The sequence below is a fragment of the Poeciliopsis prolifica genome, unplaced genomic scaffold, assembly GCF_027474105.1.
Source record: "Poeciliopsis prolifica strain line A6 unplaced genomic scaffold, Auburn_PproV2 SCAFFOLD005, whole genome shotgun sequence".
NCBI lineage: Eukaryota > Metazoa > Chordata > Actinopteri > Cyprinodontiformes > Poeciliidae > Poeciliopsis > Poeciliopsis prolifica.
In genome coordinates, this window is record NW_026562380.1 from 4,993,828 (window position 1) to 5,012,077 (window position 18,250).

The 18,250-nt window shown below is 37.5% G+C and overlaps 1 protein-coding gene across 1 annotated transcript in view; it reads left to right on the plus strand.

Annotated features, from left to right (window-relative positions):
• The window catches only part of macrod2 (mono-ADP ribosylhydrolase 2), a 443,628-nt gene extending 425,725 nt beyond the window's left edge, over window positions 1–17,903 (plus strand). The window contains exons 16-18 of the mRNA XM_055030012.1: window positions 13,511–13,546; window positions 14,655–14,723; window positions 16,767–17,903. Of these exons, the coding sequence (XP_054885987.1) occupies window positions 13,511–13,546; window positions 14,655–14,723; window positions 16,767–16,822 (161 nt within the window). The 3' untranslated portion in view covers window positions 16,823–17,903. The remainder of the gene's footprint in view (window positions 1–13,510; window positions 13,547–14,654; window positions 14,724–16,766) is intronic.
• The last annotated feature ends 347 nt before the right edge of the window (window positions 17,904–18,250 follow it).

Consider the following 18,250-nt stretch of genomic DNA (forward strand, 5'->3'; position numbering starts at 1 on the left):
CTAAAGCTAGGAATAAATAAATCTGAGTAGTGAGCAGATATTGTTTTTTTCCTTCATACAGTGAGATTCTCTTGGGAGAATCGATAGCATTTGTCTTGGTTTCAAAGGTAAGACTCGATGGCTGCACACAAATTTGATTCTGTATAATTATATCTGCATACCTCATGGTCCTTTCCCACAAAAAAAAAAGCCTTTGACGGAGGTTTCAAATGCAAAGCATTTACATCTTCATGATTGCTTGTCGATGGTATATTAGACTGCTGGTCAGTTATTATGTAGCAAGACAACCTATAGAAAATCTGACAAAAAACAGCAGGGATGTTACAAAGATTTTATTTTTTTCAAAATGTGTCCTCTTATCTTGGAGATCTGAGCACTCCCTGTTCCTCCTACCTTTGATCAAGCTGATCCCCGGAGCAGGTTCTCTGCGAGATAAAAGCAGATCCTTTAATGCTGCCGAGAGAACATTTGTTGTAGAATGGTGGTCAGGTGCAAGCCAGGCTTGAAATCATTAAAACAGCACATAAAGACAAAAACTACACTATACAAAAGCTGCTATATTTATTAAATGATAGAATTGCTGTCAGATTTTCAATATCCACCATCAAAACATACAATTCAAAGTCACCTTGTGAACAATATCGATTTTTTTCTGTCCTTGTCACTGGCGTCAAAACATCACTACACTTGAATGGCAAAATTACAGTCCAATGCCTGGTATAGGCATTGGACAAACATGACAAGACTTTTTATAAAAGTAACTTTATTATCACTATGTTTAGAGTTCTTATTTAGTAATACTTGTCATCTTCATATTGAACTACATATACAGCTCAGGAAAACATTAAGAGACCTCTTAAAATGATCTATATCTCTGATTTTATTTTTCATTGGTATATGTTTGAGTAAAATGAATATTGTTCTTTTATTCTATTACTATTGACAACACGTCTCCAAAATTCCAAACAAAAACTTTGTATTTATTTGTAGAAAATAAATAAATGGTAAAATAACAAAAACGATGCTTTCAAACCTCAAATAATGCGAAGAAAAGAAGTTCATATTTAGTTAGGAACAACAATACTAATGTTTTGACTCAGGAAGAGTTCAGAAATTAACATTTGATGGAATAGCGGTGAGGTTTTCAAAGAGGTTCAGTGCAGTGGGTTCTTCATTTTTTCCAGAGCTGTACATTAAATACACTTTGCCTTTGTTCTGGTAATCAGTGTTGAACATGCAGGATTAATGTCCCATTAGTTTTTCCTCTCTCTTCATACTATATATTCCCATTTCCCTCCTTCTCTAAAACTCTGTGGTATAAACAGATTTTTATACCACATTCCCACATGTTCATGTTGTTTATACTGAATTCTTAACTCAATCTGAATATTGCAGCTGAAATTAAGAGTCATCAGACCAGTAAATGTTTTTTTTTCCAAACGGTTTTTGTTCAGATTGGCTGAGGATGTGTGAAACGTAGCCCCAGTTTTCAGTTCTTAGCTGATGAGATTGTCACCCTGTTTGATATTCTACTGCTGTTGCCCATCTTCTTCAAGGCTGGTGTGTGCTTAAAGATGACATTCTGCATGCCTTGGTTGTAACAAGTGGGTATTTGAGCTACTTTTGCCAAGCAGCCTGTCTACTTTTTTTCTGCATCATCAAGACCTCTATTGTTCATACAGTTGCTATTAACTGGATTTTTCTCTTTTTTTGAAACATTTTCTGCAAACCAGATGGTTGTGTCAGGTGCTGATGAACTCAATGCTCTGAGCAGGTCCCTAACATCTGTTTTATTCAACACTGTAAGAGAAAGCAGAAAGTCCAACTGCCTCCACTAGTGCTACAGGGGGCACTCCCATGGGCTCACAAATCTCTTTACCCTCAAAGATCCACAAACAGAAGTACATTTCAGTAGATGTGTGAGAATCTCCTTTTTATAACGTTTCTGGGAATTGGTTCCATTCTTTTTTCTTATATCGTATCATTGATTTTAGGTATTCGACTTCCCCAGAGGACCAGTTTAAGTGTGAGAGCACAGTTAGCTCTTCCTCAGCAGGATTGCCACAGGCGGTTTGAACAAACTATGATGACATTATGACACTTTGTGTTTCCTCTTTGCTGCGAAAGCATCAGGAACAAAGTGAAATTTCTAAGTAATACATTGTAAATCCAGTTGGAGTTTCTTTCCTCCTCTTTTTTCACAAGCGTGAATAATTAATCCTTTAGAACTCATTGGTATGGTTGGCCCAGAATTTGATGCTGAAATGCACTAATCATTTATATTTCCTCATCTGCAAAAGGAAAAAGGATTTCAGCATTTACTTAATTGGTTGTTTTGTGGCCTTTTGTCTGAGCACTTTCTGAACAACGGGGTGTTGGTGATATAAATCCGATTCTGAGGGAAAATTAACACTTTCCTATGGCGCCTTGTCAGCACACAATTAACTTTTGGCATAAAACTTCATACTTTAACACTACGTGACTCTTGAGGGAGCTGGCTGCCACTGGCTAAAAGGACGTTGGCCTTTGCTTTTTAAACAGACACTGAGAGTTAAGTAATGGTAGCTGTAGCAGTCACAGCTTAGCTGAAACTCTGTGCCTGAGTGCCATGAGTGGATACCCACAGTCTTATCATTATCCCTATTAAGCAGCTTTAATCGCTGAATTGCCTTTGGCCTTTCCCCTCTGTCTTAAACTCCATTTAGTGGCTTCTTTTAAGCTATGTTGGTAATTTCAGATCAAGGCGAACCAAACTGATCCTGTCTCCTGTTGGGTCCATGATGAATAAAATGATGCACATTATTCATAGTTGATTTTGTGGCGGTACATATAGTAGATGGTGCTTCTTCATCCAAAAGAGTTTTATAAATTTCAAATTATGCGATCATAAATAATGCATAAAATTATTATTTTATTTTTCTTTCACTTTTGAAAACTTGAAAATTGAAATAATGGATCATGGTGCAATTATTCTGGGGTAGTGTCAGGAAAGGAAACATATTTTTCTTGATAAAATATTGATTTAGATTGATTATAAAAATGCATTTTTTTTACTGGGATTCAGTGGAAAAGTTAAAAAACAAATTCATGAACAGAGTGACATATTACCAGAGAGACTATGTGATGTTTACTGTTCAAATCCTGCACAGTGGCGCCGTTGGTAGCACTATTGCCTGACAGCCAGAAGATCCTGGGTTCAATTCCCAGACCGGGGTCTTTCTCTAAATTCTCCCCAGGTGTGAGTGTGTGTGCATGGTTGTTTGTCCTGTCTCTCTCTGTGTTGCCCTGTGGCAACCTGTCACAGGTCGCCAGTCTAACATTACGCATCTCGCCCGGAATGTTAGCACCAGCACCTCCCGACCCCGCTACAGACACAGGTTTTAGAAAATGGATGGATGTTCAAATCCCTAAGATGTTTTTTTTTATATATAACTTTAAAAACTGAATTTTTTTATGGAAAAAGTGAGACTGAAAGTAATACAGAGGAAAAATATAACTGCAGCCTTGATGAGTTTGTAAAGCAAGACCTATTCAAGAGTTTGGGGAAGAATAAGCTGCAGTGTGGACTGCAGCTAGAGTCAAACTTTCAAGAATCACCACAGTTAGACATATTCAGGGTGTGGCAGGCTACAACTGTCACTTCCTTACCTTGACTAAAGATATGAAAAGGACTTGACTTGACTCAGTGGTCCAAAGTCCTCTTAAGAGGCACAAAAAACAAGTTTTTCAAGGTGAAGTTTCCATAGTTGGCAATGATTAGGAGAGACGTCATTTCTGCTGTCAGCCCAGTGTTTTATCAAGACTGAAGTCAGCACAGCCATCTGTCAGGAAATTTTACAATAATTCATGCTTCCCTCTGCTGACAGGTTTTATGGGGATGCTGATTGGATTATTTGGCAGAAATAAGAACTTGTCCACACTGCTAAAAGCACCAATACCTGGTTTAAAGACTATGGCAGCATCAGCAAACTCGCCTGGCCTAAATACCACAGATTCTGTTTGGGAAACAACGACATCAACATGAAGAAATGCTTAAAATATATGTATAATGTGAAATAAATCTACATGCATACATGATATAATCACTAGTGCAAATGTTAACTAATAATTAAAAAAATCTATTTTCAATGAAAAATTGCGTATTTCAAATTGTGCCATTTGTAACTCCAGCTTTAGAACAAATATGTTACTATCATATGTCTGCACTGGAAGAGGACAAGGTTGTTGTATTGAATTAATGAGTGTACAGCATACTATTGTACAAATTGCAAAGGAAAACTCCAAGCACCAATGCCACTTATTTCAAAAACCTGGTCATAAATATGCATGCGTCAGGCTTTTTGTTGCTATGGTGACTATTCAGTAACTGGCAGCAGTGACTGACAGTGATGTCAGGCTAAAATTTAGGCTGTTTTGTTTGTTACTTAATTTGTTTGTTTGCTATGCAATTCATGTATTATTACAGACGGCACTCTCCATCCCCATATTGTAATGTGGCTCTTTTGATGAGAAACAGTGGACTCTGGTCCTCTTTACTGCTAAGACTATACCAACAATGCATTTGCCGTCCATTACGCCGGTCACCTTTGGCCCAGAATCTGGCTTCAAAGAGACGGGGCTGCATCTAACAGGCTGCAAGGAACACAGTTTTCTGTTCTGCTTTGAAGCTCCTCTTTTGATCAGCTCTCTTCCACTGTCTCTACCCACTGTTTGATTTACAAATGAATCAATTCTATGCACAGGCAGAATTTGTCAGCTAGTAACAAATGGGCTTTTGAAAGGTCTGGAATATCTTACACAGATGCACGCCTGTACAGATATCCTTATTAGAACGATACATTTATTTTTGGTTCTTTTATGGAGTCTAATATAAACTTTAGGCCTAAACATTACCTTGTAACCAGAAATATCCCCCCAAAAGAATTCAAATTTCTGACCAGAGAAGTTACAACACCAGGAGAGATTTTAACAAGGTGCACGGACATTTTAACAAACCAAACCCAAATGAATAAAACATTTATTCGAGTGATGCGTGATGTCTGTTTGGCTTGCCTGAGGACAATTTAATGCTTGAACCACGAGAGCTAAAGTTGAGTTACAACACTTATATGAGACACAGACATGGGAGGCTGGATTTTTTAAAATCCTGAACCTCTTGAATTACCATGTTATACACAACAATTTGTTGTATTTCCCCAGTTTCCTCTAAATGTCCACAATGTAGTGTGTAAACTAACTAACATTTCAAACTCGATACTTGATTCTGGGCAGGCTATTGCTGTGAAGCTAATATTTAAACAGATATCGTTAGCTAATGTCGACTGGAAGGTTTACTGCTTCACTGTGCCAGATAAAGGAGCCTTAATGGTCTGTAAATTGCTCTTAAGCGTCACTGTCATAACGTTACAGTATTCTATGTATACCTGCTGTGGGATGCTGTTTCTGAAGCCTTTTTCCAGGATCTTACCTGTTGTGCAAGATGTGATGCTCAGGTCTATGATCAGTTTTATCCATTGGAATGATTTGGTTATGTAAGTCACTGAAACTAACTAGATCCTCTGCTTACTGGCAAATACCTTGCTTCTTAAATCCTCACACTCTAGAAGAAGCATTTTCCTGCAATAGTCAACCAATGATAATGTCTTTCTACCTGTAGTGAGAACTCTATCTTGCGACTGGAAGTAATGAAATTTATAATATCCATCTCAATAACAATGACATTTCACTGTTGCATCTGGCAACAGCAGCTGTTTTAGCATTGAAACTAATTAGTTTTGGTAATGAAGTACAGTTTCTTTCAGACATTGAAATATTTTTCTCTCCAGTTATTAATACCTGTATTCATTATGCCATATATTGATTTTGTTTTATCCTTGTATACAATGATATCCTGTAAAAAAAGAAAGATCCTTTGTAACCTCTCTGCAAACTTTTGATTTGATTGAGCTGACTTATATGCACTTCAACAAAGCATTAGTTTATGTAGTCTGGTTTTGCAGTTTTTTTATGGATTTTTCACATTTTTATAGTTTTAGGTGAATTATGCAGGACATATTTCATGTTAGAGATGGCAAAAAATCTGAAAGGAGCAAAGTAGCTTGTTTTTACATAAAACTAGCCTGCAAAAAAACAATCCCCATCGTGTCAAGAGCTTAGGGTGTTACGTTTTGTGTGATATACAATATATATTAGAAAGTTATGGTCGGTCATCAAATTCATATTGTTGAAAACAGATTTAGAAACTGTTTTAAAATAATGTCCATCAGATGTCTTAATTATCCAAAGAAAGCTCTCTTTCAAACTCCACTAGAGACGTGCACTCAGTGCTTTAGTTGGGTCGATTCGTCAGGCTGACCTTTCGTTGACAGACAGATGCTTTTCCTGGGTTTTTGTTTTCTCTGCAGTGTCGACTTGCGTTTTGATTATATTGACCAGTCCAATCTATGAACTTATGTAGACACCTTGAGGTGTCTTTTAAAGAACAAAATAGACACAACACCTAAAACCAGCAAACATGCTGCTTGTCATGGTCCCCCAGCAGTGGTGCGTCCCATTTTAATCTATCACAGTGGTTAGCCACGTCGTGTAGTGCCAGATTCACTGCTCCCCAGCAAGACAGTCTCTGCCTTCATGTAAGAAACCACAAAAGGTATTGAAAACAGCAGCGGGCAGCTGCCTGCAGCGGACCCTCTAGCAGCGTGGGGGGAGTCTAAAGATTATGTAAAGTATTTCAGTGAGTGATGAGAGCGGAGCAGGCCACCACTGACAGCAGGTTTAGCAGGTATGTAGGTCACACACAGGGAGGCCTCTTTTGCATTATTCTCTTCCATGTCTATTTTTGTGTTGTCTTCTTCGTTCACTCCTTCACTTAATCAGCTCTTCACTTATTCCTTTCATCTCCTGGTATCTCGGTGCTCCGACTCCTGTTTTAATCTCTTCAGTTGTCTCCTTACACACTGTGGTGGCTGCCTCACGCTACTTCGGATGAAGTAGGGAATAATAAAGATAGAAAAAAAGCAGGAATTGACAGACACTGCCAACTAGAGCATTTTTATGGATTTTTTTTGTTTTGTTTTTTTACTCAGGGCAGTCAGTGTGTTAGCCATGCCATTGGTAGTTTTCTTCTAATTTTCTTTTGCATTTATTGCCAGCTGCTGCATATTTTCCTTCCTTCCATCGCTTGCTGCCCTCTAATCATCTTTGCTTTCCTCTGAGTGGGAGCTTAACCCCAAAGCAGATGGTGTCCTGTTCTCTTTTTCCTTATTCAAAGTGCTTTTTTGTTTTCTCATCTTGTCAAGCATGGCTCAGGGTTGTGTAATAAGCTTGGGTCTTTTCAGCGTGTTTAGAGGACCCTGACCTGACTTGGAGCCACCCCACCACAACCACCACCACTGCAAGGTTACCCAAACCCACAGGGGTGCACAATGCTACTTAGTGTCTACAACCCCTTGGCCTTTTCTTAAAGAGAAGAAAGCCGGAATATTAATGAAGACTCTTGGCTTTTTCAGGAGGATAACAGTGGAGAGGGGGCAGTCACAGTGTTTATTGAACAGGCTTGTTTTCATCTCCTCGGCCCGCAGGTCACAGCTCAGTGCTCTTTAATTGGCTTAGATTGTCAGACAGTGTTCTACCTCAAAGAAGAGAAAACTCCAGCTATCCAATACTGACACACCTCCCTTTCTCACAAATATCCTATTTTCCTTCCCTCCCATCCTGTTTTGGGAGAATCAGCTCATGCAGTTAAGCTCTTTCCACAAGCCTGCACTACAAATTTAACATTAACATATGAAAATAGGCTGCTTTCCACATTTACAAGCTCATTAGTTCTTTTGGTTGGGCACTTGTTGAGGTCTGCTGTTTTGCTTCAGTAGGGATGTCTTTGATTATTTTTGTAGTAGGCTTGCCAGACCCAAAGCTGTTAGTCCATGTAAAGTTCAATGAGACATGCTTTGACACTTCTTTAACACACATGGTTCAATACAAAGCAGACCAGAGACTCCAAGACCGCCCAGTTTACGTGCTGAAATTATTCTTACTCTTATTTAATTCAGTTTGTTTACTAGGTTTGTACAGTCTCAAATAAATGAGCAAAACTGTGGAATTGTATTTTAATATTCACCAGGTCAGAATATGTGTGAAGTAATTATAAAAACATATCACACATCTGTCAATCCTCCATCTTATTTATATTCAGTAATGTTTACTGGTTCTATACTCAATGTTTGAGCAGCGTCTGCAAAAAAATGCAAGTGAACCTTTGCATCTGTACTTTAATAACAGTTTTAAAACTATGAAAACTGTTATGAAAACTTTGAAAACATGAAGGAGTTCAGTATTTAGCATAATGACAAACTGTTTTATCAAACTGAATAGTCTGGCACATTAATTTAGTACAAATTTAATCCAGTGCACTGGGAATGCAATGAAGTAAGATTCAGATTGTTGTTTTGTTTTTGTTCTTCACTGAACAGTGAATTTTCCGTGTGAAAGTAATAAAAGTATATTCATCCATCTATCCATTATGATACATGCTTTTCTCACAGAGGTTGCGAGGGGTGCCTAGCAATAAAGTGTATTCATTCATTCGTTAATAAAGTATATTAAAACCCAGTCCAATCCAAATTATAATAACAGTGGAATTTTGTTTAAAATTGGTAAATTGGTAAAATTACAGTTGGTAAAACATCATTCAGTTCATGGAAACTCAGACAACTGAATCTGTAGCAATCCTTTCTGAAAAACGTATCTTCATTTTGTGGAAATAAAGCTTCGGCAGATAGTTTCTTTCTTTATTTCTAGGTTTGTACAGAAATAAAACCCACAAAACAGAGCTTACTCTGGTGAGATAGAAATACTTTGTATTCACTGAAGGAGATTTAAACTGTAAATGGAGCTATCAGATAATATCCATTGCTCAGAGTAAGAAGTAAGCAGTGAATGGTTTTTAACTTCTTCCTGAGCTGAGACTGTGATAGGTCATGTTCATTGTTTGACCGCAAATAGCTGGACACCTGTGTGATCTTCTGGAAATCAAATCTTGCAGACCGGTTTGCACGGCATGTCAAAACCATGGCTCTGGGATCAAATGAAGTGAAAAAAATTCTTCTGGGGAACTGATTCTGCATGGTACAGATGTCCCCACGCATCCATTGATTTTTTTTTTCCCAATCCTAATTCTTTTACTGTTATAGAAGGATAGTTGAATAAATATCACTGAGGTGCCCTGTGGCTGTAGGACAAAGAGAACATCCTTTTTTGCCCAGAGTCCCATCTGAAACACGAAGCAAAATCGGCTTCCAATCTGCTAGCGGTGGTATGACAGATGAGATTTGATTATGATGAGAAATAAACAGAGATCTTGTCAAACAAAGGTGGCCACTACTCAAATATCTGTTTTTTACACAAAACTTTTACTTGCCTCTGTCTATTTATGCTAGATCTAAAGAAATTTTCTACTGTAACTCATTGTTGTGCAGAATACTAACGCTGACCAACAAAACGCTAACTACCCCTTGTCTAATAAATGAATGGAGGTTAGGGGATGTAATTTTCTGCTTGTCTGCAGATGAGGGTGACTTATGCCCAATTCTCTTCCTTCCTGTCTCCTGCGCCTGTGTGGAAATGTGAGCACATGCACATTTCCTCTCTTCCTGAAGGCTGGAACCGATATGAAGTGCTAAAGATAAAAGTTTTGCAATCATTCAAGACATTTTGTTTTCAACTCTGTGACCTACAGTAGATTAAATAAAACTTAATACCATATCTGTGAATCTTTCAGTTTTATTGGTATAAACTCCAATGTGATCTATCAGGATTTTATGTGTTTGACCAGGTGTGTCCAGCTTCCGTCCTCAAGAATCGATGTGTCCAACATACCTGAACCAAATGGCTGAATTACCTCTTCAGCATGAAGTCCTTCTAATGACCCACTTAGTTGATTCAAGACTCTTAATGCAGAGATGCATCCAGACATTGCAGGACACTAGACTTCAAGGACTGCAGTTTGACACTTAAGTATTAAACCAACAGAAAGTTGTGAAGTGGAAGGGATAGGACACATTGTTTTTAATATTTTTTTAAATAGAAATCTGAAACGTGTGGAATGCCCCTGGGTGAATAAATCTGAACTACCTTTTCTTTCCCAAGTGTTTTCGAATGTCTCCAACAGCCTTGAAGTGTCAGATTATCAAGTATCCTCCATCTTGTCACATGGATAAATTTGTATCAAATACATGTCATTGTAAGTCTCGCAAAAAAAAGCATACCCATTGTGGTGAGAGAGCTTACATTACCTCTGCAAGGCTGTGCATGGTGGCGTCGTGCACAGCACCTCCGCAACGTCATTCATCAAAATTATAACCTACAAGTCCTATTTTTTGCAGGACTCTGGGGCAAATACAGTCAGTCAACAAGTATCATCCCATTCCAACAGTAAAATGTATCAGCACAGTATCTGTATTTTCAAAATAATTCACTAAGACAAACTACATTTACTTGATTTACTAGGGGCATATTTATACAGATACGCTGTCAACATGTATCATTTATGGTGATGCATACACACAAAAAGGAGGTTTAATAGTGAAGTCTTCTCAGTCGAGTTACAGTAGGAATGTCGATCAAAACAGAGTAAATGAGTCTATAGAAAATCAGTATGGTTAACTAGAAATGCACTAGTTTGTGGAAGAAACATGACCAAATGTTAACATTACTAGAGGTAAGCTTGTTTATTCGGTCTAAGTTTTGAACTCCCCATCAGAGAGACACCTTCAGATATATGGAATCAGCTTAAATAATCTTGTAAACATTTTGTTTCACCAGATATGAAGCAGAAACAGGATGTCCAAGTTTTAAGAAACATTGATGTAATGTCTCCTCGGCTTCCTACAGACGAACTTACTTCAGTGTGCTGTTTTTCTCATCTTCCCTTGCCCTCTCAGCACTGTGTCTCTCCTTCACCATAATCTTGACAGAGACCAGTTTTTTCTTTCTCCCCCCGTCTTGTTTATGTGTTTGCCACAGCACTCCCAGATCTTTTTCTAAACGATAGCCTCTCCACTCTCAGCACACAGCAGCCAAATTAGAGAGTGAGACAGAACTACGTTCCAAGCTTCAGGCAGGCAGTGGGAGGCTGGAGCCACAATCAGTCGAAACTGTGAAGCTTTTTTTTGTTTTTTGTTCTGTTTTGATTACTGTCCGTTATTAGAGGAGCAGGATGCTACCTTAGCACCAAGACTGTACTGTTATTACCTTGGAGGCAAGATGTTAGAAGTGAGTGGAATGAAGCGAGTGCTTTAGTGAGCTCCTTCCTTGAGTTGCCTGCTTGTGTGTTGCAGGCTTTGTTCTTACATCAAGCAACTTCACACATCCCACTTCTAATTTTCTTTAAAGATGAAGCTATTTATCGGAATATAATAAAAAAAAGAAATATTTTATGGAATTCATTAAGTAAATCTATTGCACAGAAAGACAGAAATATTTCAAACCGCCTTACTTTAATTTTGATGATTATGGTTTGAAGATGATGTAAACCCAACCCATTTGGTGTGTTAGAGAATTAGAATATTACATAAGATAAATAAAAAAATACATTTTGTTCACCTGTAGCCCATGTTGAATATATTTTTGCATGATCATCCTCCCACATTTTTTTTTCTTCCTTTCAATTTCTTACCCTTGTATACAGCACTCCAAGCAACCAGCTTCTTTAGCAATGACCTTGTCTTACCTTTTTTACAAAGTGTCTCAATGACTGTCCTCTGGACATCTGTCCAATCAACAGTTCGCCCCATGATTGGGTCCTTCTGACCCAGAGTAAGAGATCAATTAGAGGCTGAGTAAACTTAATGTATTGAGTAAATTACCGTCGATTGATGCCACATCATAAGTGTCCAATATGTAACCTTTTTGCAATTTTTGAAATTTCTGACACCTCATTTTGAGTTTTAATTATTTCCAAATAATTAATTGTGAAGTACAAAATGATATCCATGATTTTCAAAAAAATATTTAATTTTTGATTTTAATAGTCAAAAATGTATTCTGTCCTTTGTGTGTAAACCTTTTGTCCAAAATCTGGCATAAATAAGTCAGTCAAATATTATGCTTTACAAATTGAGCCAAACATTTTAAGCGTCTTTGTCCATATGTTGAGTTTTTGTGTCAGTGGTTTTCTTCCTCCCTATAATGGATAGATGTTTGTCTTGCATAAGTAACTTCAGTCCCATCAACAGATTCTCCCTCCTGGGCTGCGTCTTTAAAGCTTCTCCAGAAAGACCAGGGGTTTCATGGTTGCAGGTTTAATAACTTCTTCTTTGGTTTTTATGTTGATGACTTATGCAAAAGTTCTGCATCTCTGAATGCAATTTATCATTTAGGTGACTTATTAATCGGTTACCCAAGATTTTATTTAGGGATCCTGGGTTATGTATGGTATTCGCAGTATGTATTAGTTGTTAAAAGTCTAAACCAAAGATCAAGAAGAATTTTTGGAAGAAAAATGGCTCAGTGGAAAAAAAAAAACTAAACATGAACAATTATGCATAGTCTAAAGTCAAAGAACAAACATGTAAACATTGAATAGATTCCTTTTTACTTTTTGTTTGAGGATGATATTTTGCCTTGTGGGCAGTTCAATGTCTCAGATTAAAAGGCAAAAAGCTATACAAAGGCTCACACTGTTGTTGCTTCATCCTTCCTGCTTCTCAGCAGTACTTCTGTCCCTCTGGTGTCTACAAAAGGAAAAGTTTATGCTGAAATATTGCAACAGATTAAATACAAAAAGAGTGTTTTTTTTTTTTCTTCTTTTTATGAAAGTCTTCAGAACAGCCACAGAAACAAAGACTAATGTTGCCTACATGTGCTTTTTTTTAAAGGTGACATGGTATTTAAATCCAAACCTGTAATGATCATCAGTAAACTCCTTTTTTTTTTACCAACTTGGTAAATGATCTTGACTCTAGACATACAAAACAATCACATGCTTTGAATCCTGTACATTCTTCTGTTGCATTTAAGCAGATGTATTTGTTTACATTATCACAAGCCTGCCTGGGGAGAGCTGGTTATTTTTGTGGCGTGCTTTGTTGGGATGATTGTTGTTCCAAAGAAGGAAATGCGGAGGTTTGCTCAGGGAGCGACGATAAAGGAGTTTTGTGACTACAAAGGTAACAAGTAGGATAGAGAAGAGGGGGAAAGGATGTTTGTAGGGGAAGGGGAGGAGGGTCTCTAGCTGCCTTACAGGGATGGGAGCCTGTAATTAATTTTGCATGAGTCTTTCTCCCAATGTGTGTTTGTTTTGTTCTTTTTTGTGAAGTATAACTCTTTAGGAAGGCAGTGAATTTTCAGGGACAAGAGAAAGCATCAGGTCAGAAGTGTGAAGCTGCTGTAAAATCCTTGGACTAAAAATAAATTAGAACAGCAGCTTGCAAGCAGAATGATTTTAGACAATGATTACCGTTAATACCCGAGTAAAGGCAATGTCTACATTAAAATCTGCTTTGCATTACAGATTCCTCTGAACCCAACGCTGGCACCAGCAATGGCGGTGAGTAGTGATACTAAACACTTTGTTTAATCAGCCCAACACAAAAGAAGAGGAGGAAGAAAAAGAATATGCAGTGTTCAAAATCATTCACAAATTCCAATTAGAAAAGTTTGGCCTGTATTTAGTCCGATTTACACTACCCTCAATAGCATGTTCAACTCATCTTCCTGAATACTCTATCCCCAATAACCTTAAATTTGCTGTGAGGTGCTTTTTCTAAGCACCTCACAGCAAGTGATTGAGGTTCACCTTCCTGTATGACAATGACATTAAACAGCGCGAGTATGCAAAAAAAAAAAAAAGCTTTCTATCAAAGCTGTAATTGAACGGCAATTAAGTCTGAGGCAAGACTTGGAAAATACTACTCACAGTTTCCTTCAATTCTGAACTATTTTCCTATTTCTATGATAAAGAAAAGAGAAAATTTAAAGGGAGAACAGTGACTTCTAGAAGAGAAACAGCAGATGAGCTAGAAACTAATTTTCTTTAGGGTTTCTTTAGAAAAGCTCAACCAATAGCTATTTCTAGAAAAGTGACAGGCTAAGTGTCTAATAAGGTGACTTCTAAAGCTAACTTGGTTGCACCTGATTTCATTTACCAGCATCAGAGTAAATTGGTTCAATTACAATGGATGTCACATTTTTCAGGTTTTATTTGTAATAATATGTATAACTATTTATCATTTTCTTCCTTTTCACAACTATGTCTTACTTTCTGTTGGTCTGTCACATAAAATCCAGATAAAATACTTTTAAGGTTTTGGTAAAAGTGAAAAAGCTAAGAGGGATCATTGATTTGTCTTATCTAAGGTCTTCTGCCGACAGCCACTCGGTTTCTTCTTCTAACTTCCCTTCCTATTTACTAATTCATACCACATGACGGTGTATATTAGCATTCAGTATATGTGGAAGATGCTGAAACCATTTTTGTGATAAAGAATATAGTTTTGCGAAGGAGGAACACTACCTTTAATCTTGAACCTTAGACAGATGCATGAGAACTATAAATCTGCTCAGGTTGACTGAAGCTTTGGGGAGTATATGCTGTTGAGGTATGTTGCAGGTTTTCTTTGCTTATAATCCTTTTCCCCAATTTTCTGTTCTCTTAGAGGATAAAAAACCTGTTGAGAGCTCAGAAGAACCTTCTTCAATAAAACCTGAAGACCCAAAGCCCAAAGGTAAGGGCACAGAGGAAACATTAACAACCTCTCACGGGCTCATGCACATCTCTATTTTTAAGAGGTTTCCTATTAGTGGCCACAGCCATTGAATTAAAATTCAGTTTATTCAGAGAATCCTGAGCTATGTGCAGGAAATTGTTGGCTGGGTTCATCCCCCCTGCATCAGTTTTCCTCCCCGTCTGTCTCCATCTTCCCGTCTCTGTAGGGGAGTGCAGGCCATTTGTACGTGCTCCTCCAGGGCCAAATGCATTTGTAACTCCACTCAACCCATTTCAGGTCTGCAGTGTTAACCCTGATATCTCGACACACAAGTGTCGGCACGTCTTTGGAGATTGAGTGTGATAAATTACCCGAAAACCCAACCATTGGACGTTTAATAAATCAACTGTAAAATGTATATTATTTTAACATGCAGTGATCGCAGTGGTAGTAATCATGCCAATAAATCATGTTTGATAAGGGTACTATGCTACTGTTATTCTCAGATTTCTATCTAAAGTTTTGGTCCAATTGCATAGCATTCGTGTATTGACACATTTACATTTCTGTAGCTGGAAATGTTTTTTTTTTTTTTTTCTTTTCCATTTCAGCAGCGTTGTTAAGCCAGAAATAGGGACTTGGGTATTGCAAAGAGGAGTTTCCAGGTAGAGGAACAAAAGAAACACAAGTGTCTGCTATGAACAGATTGTTGGGGTTGAATAAATAGGACAGAGTAGCAGCATATGAAATAAGTTGGCAGAGACATACCAGGCGATGTGGAAAGGAATAGCTTTAACAATGCCAGACAAAGCATCATGGAAGAAAAAGGTTGTTGTCTAACAAGCGACAGGATCACGGTGGGATGCTTTATTATGAATCTGGTCAGCATATGCTGTTCTTTTTAATCAGCAAGAGTAGAACTTAGGAGAATTACAACAGGCTGTCCTCTTTTCTGAGTCCAGGTAATGGATTATTTCAGCTTCACTAAAGGGTCCAAGATAAAGAAATGAAACAGCCTCTCAATTTCAGATTGAATTTTGCCTAAATTTGGGGTTTTGATGCTGAATATTTTAGTGCCGTTGATCTGAAAGATGTTGACTCGGCTATACCTGTAATTTGATAAGTATGTTTTAATTCAGCACTCCAATGCAGTCAAAAACAAAGGCCCACACTAAAGAGGACAGGAATATCTCGACAAATGTTTGACTATTGTTTACCTATTCCTAACAAATAGCTAATAATGCTTCTATCTTCACATTTAATACACCAAATATATTCTAAAATGCATCATTTGGTATTGTGGAAACTGTATATGAATTACTGCAGAAGTCAATATAAAACTATGAACATGTCATAAGTTATTTCAAAATAAGATTAGGGTTAGCCCCAGTTTTTGCAGCCACTGATGTTTTCCTATTCTGGTATTTGACCATTTTAAATAAAAAAAAACATTGCAAACTTTAGAAAGCTGAGTGTTTAACTCATCATGAAAGTGAACATAACATTTAACATTCTGACAAAGCATTTTTATGGCAAAAGGTAAACGTATGAAAGCACAATTGACCTTTTTTCCTTGTTTATTGTAGCGTCATAACAGGCTAGGCTGCTAAGTATCAAACGGTAAGAGTGATATTTACACTCTTACCATTTGATTTTGTACACATTTTAGTGGTCTTGCAGTCTAAAATTCTGCGTGGCAGCAAAAAGGGGGCCAAGAAAATTCATTTTGAAATAACTGTTCTTAGGTATCTGAAGTAGTGTGATGAGAGTTTTTATATCAAGCACATAAGATGAAATTGCCAACAAGTTTGTATAGCAACAATAAAGTAATGACCTTATGACAAAGTGAACAACAAATAAACATATTTTTAGCACATTGGGAACATGAAATCTAAAGCCTACTTCACAAAATAATTTTAAGTTTTCATCTATATCACCTATATCAGTTGCAAAAAAAAGGTGTAATTTTAAAAAGTATATTTTTTTAAATGTTAACTTTTAGGAATGGAAATTAAAACTTGAGCACAGTATTTTCATATCCCATTTTAATTTTCTGTCCAGACTCTGCTGAGAACAAAGAAGGACCTACTGAGACGAGAACAATCAACCTCATCTGACAGCCAGTAAACTGTGCAAAGGCCAACCGCACTGGTGTCAGACGGGCCCCTGTCAGAATGGGCTCTGACACTGGCCCAGGACAACCAGAAACTTCACATGATGCTCACAAACCCAACTTTAATTAGCTTTCCACCTTTTAATTCTTCCCTGAAGTATGTCTGTACTGTATGTAAATGTATGTATGTTACAAAACCTTGCTATTGGACTTGAACATATCAACCAGAAAAGAAGAGCCATACCTCACTGTGTGTTAGTCATCCATCATTTTGCCAGCAAGGTGCAAAGATATGAACCAGGTTCAAATGTTTATTTGCTAAAAGCCACTGTGAGAGTGCGGTCAAGCTGTCAGAGGACAGCAGCCACAGCTCCTACATGTTGACACTCCTGACTGGATGAGGCTTAACAGCAACCTTTTTGTTCCTACAATTCCAGCTTGGTAATATACAGGTTAATGTTCTACATTAATGGGGCTTTTAGATTACACCATTGGTGCAACGCCAAGTCAAATTAGCCAATGACTGCAAGGCAACGTGCCATTCCCTGGCAAGTCTCGCGTTAACATCCCAGATCACACAAACCAGGATGCGGCCGTCTCTTGACAAATTGATTAGCTCTTTTATTCCTCCCCCTGTCTTCTTTGCCTTTTCCAGTGCATGCAAGAAAATTGCTTTGAATTTCAATGTCATAAAAAAGAACTAGCCCTCTTCACTTTTGCTTGTCTTCTTTCCAGATTGTTTATAATTGTATGGAAGGAATCTGCCTTATTTCATATCAGACAAAAAATAATGGTATCAGACTTCAGGAGGTGGGCCAAGTATGATTTTATGCTTCTGTTTTGCTTGCAGATGATTTGTATTTTTAACTGCATCACAATGGCTATTATCTGTTGTTAAACATTTCTTGTTTTATTGGGTTGAATTTAAAATGGTTTTACTTTCTTTTAATTGTTAGCAAATTATTTTTGGTGGTGCCATGCTAAAGAACAGATGAATTACAGTTCTATGAAATGAAATGATGATGCCTTCATACTTTGATGTTTGCTTTGCTAAACTATAACAGAAACAACAAATAAAGTTTAAATTCAAAGCCTCGTGTCAGCTTTGTCATTTTAGTTTTGCCATGACCAGGAAATTCTTAGTAAGGATGGAAGTATTTTGAAAAGTATACATTGGTGTTGCTGGACCCATCACTAGTGTATAGCTAATGCAAAATACAAAAGTAAAGGCTGTATTTTACAACCTTTATTGTGTCAGGTCCACAGACCTTTTCATTTCTAGCTAGAAATTCTTACTTTGTGGCGGCCAGTCCAAGACACTCACTCTTTTATTCTCAGGCCACTCTGTAACTAATTTGGCTGCACGCTTAAGGTCATTTCCCATTTAGAAGATCCATTTGTGACCAAGTGTTAACTTCCTGACTGACGTCTT